This window comes from Saprolegnia parasitica (assembly GCF_000151545.1).
Source record: "Saprolegnia parasitica CBS 223.65 unplaced genomic scaffold supercont2.557, whole genome shotgun sequence".
NCBI lineage: Eukaryota > Oomycota > Saprolegniomycetes > Saprolegniales > Saprolegniaceae > Saprolegnia > Saprolegnia parasitica.
In genome coordinates, this window is record NW_012156951.1 from 1 (window position 1) to 5,352 (window position 5,352).

The window sequence follows — 5,352 nt, forward strand, 5'->3', positions numbered from 1 at the left end:
GTAGACAAGGCAATCAACATCCATCTTTTCATGTATATTGGACGGTAGTATTACAGATAGCACGGAAATAGATAGGTGTTTTAGCACTGTGGCACGATATTACCGTGAAAAAGACGGGCAAAATTCGTACGTCTTGGGGGGCGACGTGCCGCTCTCGCTGTGGGGACTTGGGACGTCGTCGGCGGCAAACGCGGTCGCGATCTGTCCGTGGCGCTCCTGGAGGTACGCGCGCCGGCCCTTGAGGAGCGAGATGGCGTTTTGGATCTCGCCAAAGCTGAGGTCGATCGGGAGGCGGCACTCGTACGAGGTCACAAACTGGGCTTCGACGCTGGACATGCTCTTGAAATGGTGAAAATCGCGTTCTGACCGACGTCGACGACCACAAAACATCCCCACCGTGTCCTTTTCGCTTCTCGGTCCAGGGTGGCATTGTGCCAGATTCGTTTCACATATCAAACGAATCTGGCACGGCTGCACTGAAACAGGACACGGACGGCCAATGCAGCCTTTCCCCGCACCAACGCCCAAGCTGATGGGCGCAGGAAGCACGTTGGACTCACTGGCCCGTGATCGACGTCGGACTCTGACGCGAGTGCCCGCGCACCGAAACGATGACGGGTTTCGGAGCAACCGTAAAGGCGAGAGGGGGAAAAGCTACTTTCTTCGATTGGAATCTGACAGTCGGCGTGTGCGCGAAGCGAGCAGTGGTGTCGCGTGCGTCCTCCACAGCGTTCGTTCGTTCGAAGCCTGAACTGCGTGCGAGACAGACGCCACTGCCCATCAGCCAGCTGCGTCGCGTCCAGAAAATTTTAATACCATACAAACTTGGAGTTCATAGCTTGTGATTTGTAAGCTAAAATTCAAAATATCATTTTATGACGGCCACGGAGCCTGCTTGACGTCGCGGGCCATAGACGCTAGATTCCATGTCATAGAAAGAAAGTATGCTCTCGAATGTGATCGCGCCACCGCAGCGCGTCGCGCGTCAGTGATACAAGTTGTATCTGCCCCATCATCTGCCAGCGCTGCCGTCGACCGTGCGGGGGCTCGGACGTCGCATCGATTGCATCGTTCGATCCGAGATCTTCCCTCGACCAGTCGTGCCGACCGAGATTCAAACCGCATACACCTCGCTGGTGACGTGCAGATTGGCGCCAACTGCGTCACACAGTGGAGGTCTGAGATTGGCGTCAACCACCGGCTGCGTGTGGTGTGCCGTGGGTTCGTGGCCACATCTACACGGTACTAGCTGCACCAGCCGTGCTCTGATCAAGCATTGTCAACGGTACTGAGCAGATTCGCTTGGCTTGCACTCAAAGCGTCGGCGAATTCCCCGGTTTTGGAACGCGTTCGAGGGTAGGACGATTGCTTTCATCGTGCACGGTCGTTTTGCAGGCGTCGATAGCTCTAACCGGCGACGCAAACGTGGCAGAAAACACGCAAGCTTGTTAAATTAAGGCCTCTTTTGACGATGCCATCGCGCAGTGCAATCTCGTCCGCTCTGTAGAAATGGTTTTCTCTACATAGGACACGACACACAACAACAAAGACACGACGCGCCTAGACATGCATGGGCATGCGGCTGACGTAGCGGCGGGCGAGCTTGTCGTTGGGTGCTGTCGAGAGCTCGGCCTCGGCCTTGCGCTTCTTGGGCTCGACGTGCACGGTCGAGAGGCGCGGGAGGACGTCGAGTGGTGTCGCCGCCTCCTGCTCCTTCATGAGAATCTGGGCGCGCTTGGTTTGGAGCGCAGCGCGCTGGCGCTTGAGGCTTTGCATGACGCTGACAATGTCCTGGCAGCCGAGGTCGATCGAGAGCGGCGACGGCGGCGACGGGAACAGCGTCGGCATGTGCTGGAGGAGGCCACGGCTCATTGTTTCGTCTTCTACTTCTTCCTAGTCGTTGAAAAGCTAAAGTGGTGTCAAGCGACAGGCTGTGGAAGCGACTGCCTTGGCTTCACGGAATGGGAAATGAATGCATACGTTGCCGCTAGAGTATGGAGCCTGTCTGCGTCTCGCCCCATTTGCACATGTCGGTTCCACTATGCTAGCGAATCTACTCAAATGCTGCATCTGTCGGAGGTCCGGCACCGAATCTGGGGCAACCCGGACGCTCGCTTTTTTGGACGAGTATACATTGGGCAAGGCTATTTATTTAGTTACTCACAGCCGCCGACGAGGTCTCGTCCATGGTGTCGAGCAAGGAGGTGCACTGCGTCGTCGAACACGAGAATCACCAGAAGACCAAGGCCTTGCCTCCTCCTCTCGGCCCCCGCGAGCGAATCTGCGCGGTGGAGCCATGTGGGTAAGAAGACCAGTTGATGGCTGGCGTGCCAACCACTGGGTGTTTGTAAAGTAATACTTCGGGTCTGGCGAACTTCTAGCTCGTTTCAGCAAAGATTTGATACAATGCGTTGAGTCCGACCTCAACTCGAAAGAAGCAATACAAATCCATACCAATACCAAATACAATCTTGAAATAAAAATCAAGACGGCAAACAATTGATCGCCGGTATGTGGGCGTGCCACGTACTCTGCCCTTTCTCCGCATGTGACAGGTTGTCAACGTGTGCATCTGGAAGACATGTACAAGTCGTCCATGCGACACGAACCCATGGACCGCGTGGACAGGAGACGTCCACACCCTTGAAGGCGGATTCACGCCGTGGTCCACGCACCTGGACGCCTCTGGACACCCATTTTGTGGTACCGGTACCTCACAGCGTTGGTGTTTCAGGGAAGCGGAACCCATACATACAATTGTAGTAGCACTTCTGTATTTCATGCACTGCATTTGATGCCGTGCTTGAAGTAAAATGCTACAACACGGCGTCAATCAAACTAGTGTACGACGACCAGACAAGTCGTTCGTCGAGCAGGAGGACAGTACTCGGTCTCGGTTTTGATGCCAACACCAAATACTGGTAGCGACCGAGACAAAGTGTGTCTCTATTTTGTGCGAATGGATACCAGCACCAAGAGTACCAAGTGTACCCTTCCAGCGCTGGTTGCTTGTGCTCCTGCACCGCTGCGAGCGAGCAACAAGAAGGGAGTGACCGCGTGCACCTCGGACACCGTCACCCCGAATCTACCAAATCTACCTAGTTCTACGTACAAGTATTATATAGCGGCGACGCATATTTGCCCTCTTGCTTGCCAGCTTGACGTCCACAACGACGAGAATGCTCTCTCAAACGTCCTGGCACCTCGCCTGCGACACCAAATGTCCTGCTGTCACCATGCAGTACGTGCCGGCACAGCGCCTAGCATACCAAGCGCCGTTGATTGGACATGCTGCATTGTGTCTGTGAAATCGTCGCGCATCGTGCCGTGTCTCTCCCTCCACAGCAAAAGCTCGACGTAGGCGAATGAGCGAATGTGCTTTAGTGAGCTTAAATAAGAGGAGGAGACTTTGGCGACTAGGAGCACATCGGATTTGGCACCACGTTGCCGACAAAGAGGCGAGCAAACTCGGCGACCGGTCGGCCGATCTCGGTCTCGGCCTTGCGCTTCTTGAGAAGGTGCCCACTGGTCTCGTCCGCATGGACAACCTCATTGTCTTCGTCGTCGGTCATGTTGAGAGTGCCTAGCACGCTGGCGCGCTTCTCGTCCACGGCTCGCCGCTGCTGCTTCAAGTCCATGATGATGTCGGCGATCATCTGCGGCGGCATATTGGCGCTGAGCTGGAGGCGCGGGTACAGAGGCGGGTACTCGGCGCACACAGTGTTCATCTTGAAGATGGAGGACTCCCAGCACGAAGATGCGTAGTTGCAGTCGGTAATAGTGTCGGCGACGCCCGTGTCCATGGATGGATTTGGCAGATTAGAAAGTGATCCCGCGACAAGCCAGCGAATGCAGACGCGAAGCTGGGTACATGCCACCTCCTCGAGTGCTCACCATCTGCCCTTTCCTCACCAGCTGCCACGACATGGTGTCGCACCCCGTCATGTCGGCGACTATTTTTGGGTAAAATATGCAACCGAAGCACGTGGTTGGTTATGGCCGCGATCAAACGCAGGCGTTCCAGATGGTCATACAAAACACAAGTACAAATATTGAGTAAGCATGCATTTTCAAATCTTGGCTCTTTGGACGTCGCAGGGCGCAGCTTTCGGACTTGTCCGAAATGAGCGCGCACGTTCAAGAAACGATCTAGTCGTCGCGAGCGAGACGTGGCAACTTCGCGCTGGATCGCACGCGGTATACCCACGATAGGGACAAAGGCCTCGGCAATGTACTACGTTGCCTTCAAGCGTTGGTTCCGACCGCGGGTGCTTCACAGCAGCCACATCACACAGTGCAAGTTGGCCACCACCTCGACCAGCTTTCTGCACCAGAGACGCAGTCACCCCATGCAGTCACCCAGCCGTAAATGGCGTTCGTAATCTCGAATACGAGGCCACCGGCGTGGGATCGATCCATCGTATACAAGCTGCAGTAGTAAAGCGAACAAGCCGATAGCTTCGGCATAGCAACAGCTCCATGGGGGAAGCGCAAGATAATGCATACTAGTACACGGTTGTCGTCTTAGCAGCGGGGGCAACGCTGCTGCACTACTACGTCAGGCGCGGGCGCCGGGCGAACGCTACTGGAACACGCCTCTTTGGTTGCCAAGAAAGGGACGAGCGTCGTGGCCGGGCTCTCGAGCAAATCGGTAAAGCCGAGGGCTCGCTAGCGTCTCGGTGCGCTTGGCCTGGATGAGGCGACGCTGCTCCTTGAGGCGTGCGATCTCGGCAAACACGTCGCCGGGACTCGTGGGCTGCCACGGGCGCCTGCGGCGAAGCGCGGGCAGGTACTCCATCCTGAACAACGAGAAACGGCTTGCACCGATGGAGACGAATTTGACGATACACCACCTCAACACTGCAAGGTGGCACCAAACCGACATGTCTGCAGATTCCCTATGAGCCCGGATCGGTAAGCGCATGAATCTCGGTCGAATCTTCACGAGCCCGCGACGTCCATCAGGCGAGAGTCCATAGCAACTGTTACTACTCTCGGTCAGATTCGTGGACCGCGTTCGCGCACCAGAGTAGGCGAGTACGAGGAGGACGTGTGCCGAGATGCGGCCATGCCATGCATGCATAAAGTTGATAGCGCCAAGGAATCTACGATATACCGCAGAGATGCTGCGACCTCGCCGATCGACGGTGACGCCAGAGAGGCGTCGCTTGCCAAGACGGAGGGCGCCAGACTTGACGCTGCTTCTGACGCTGCTGGCGCCGACATGACAACACTGTACATACGCCTGGGACCCGCCGCACGTTCGCGGAACGCGCCCATGTCGAGTCGACAGCGATGCGAGACCACCGCTTACTCGTAAAACCTGTACACTGCAGTACGTTGCCAAGCTCT

General features: G+C 56.1%; 4 protein-coding genes across 4 annotated transcripts; 1 reads left to right on the forward strand and 3 right to left on the reverse strand.

Annotated features, from left to right (window-relative positions):
- Positions 1-103: 103 nt before the first annotated feature.
- On the reverse strand, positions 104-336 carry SPRG_17402 (hypothetical protein; the record flags this gene model as incomplete). The annotated part of the gene is made up of 1 exon (XM_012356707.1): positions 104-336. A coding segment is annotated over one exon (233 nt), but the record flags the coding sequence as incomplete, so codon positions are not given.
- Positions 337-1,560: 1,224 nt separating this feature from the next.
- SPRG_17403 (hypothetical protein) lies at positions 1,561-1,872 on the reverse strand (the record flags this gene model as incomplete). The annotated part of the gene is made up of 1 exon (XM_012356708.1): positions 1,561-1,872. One exon carries the CDS (start codon positions 1,870-1,872, stop codon positions 1,561-1,563), a length of 312 nt encoding a protein of 103 aa, XP_012212098.1.
- A 1,487-nt stretch (positions 1,873-3,359) lies between these two features.
- SPRG_17404 (hypothetical protein) lies at positions 3,360-3,812 on the reverse strand. The gene has a single exon (XM_012356709.1). The coding sequence runs from the start codon at positions 3,801-3,803 to the stop codon at positions 3,417-3,419; it is 387 nt and encodes a 128-aa protein (XP_012212099.1). The 5' UTR covers positions 3,804-3,812; the 3' UTR covers positions 3,360-3,416.
- A 321-nt stretch (positions 3,813-4,133) lies between these two features.
- Positions 4,134-4,418, forward strand: SPRG_17405 (hypothetical protein; the record flags this gene model as incomplete). Its single annotated transcript, XM_012356710.1, has 1 exon — positions 4,134-4,418. A coding segment is annotated over one exon (249 nt), but the record flags the coding sequence as incomplete, so codon positions are not given.
- Positions 4,419-5,352: the final 934 nt, after the last annotated feature.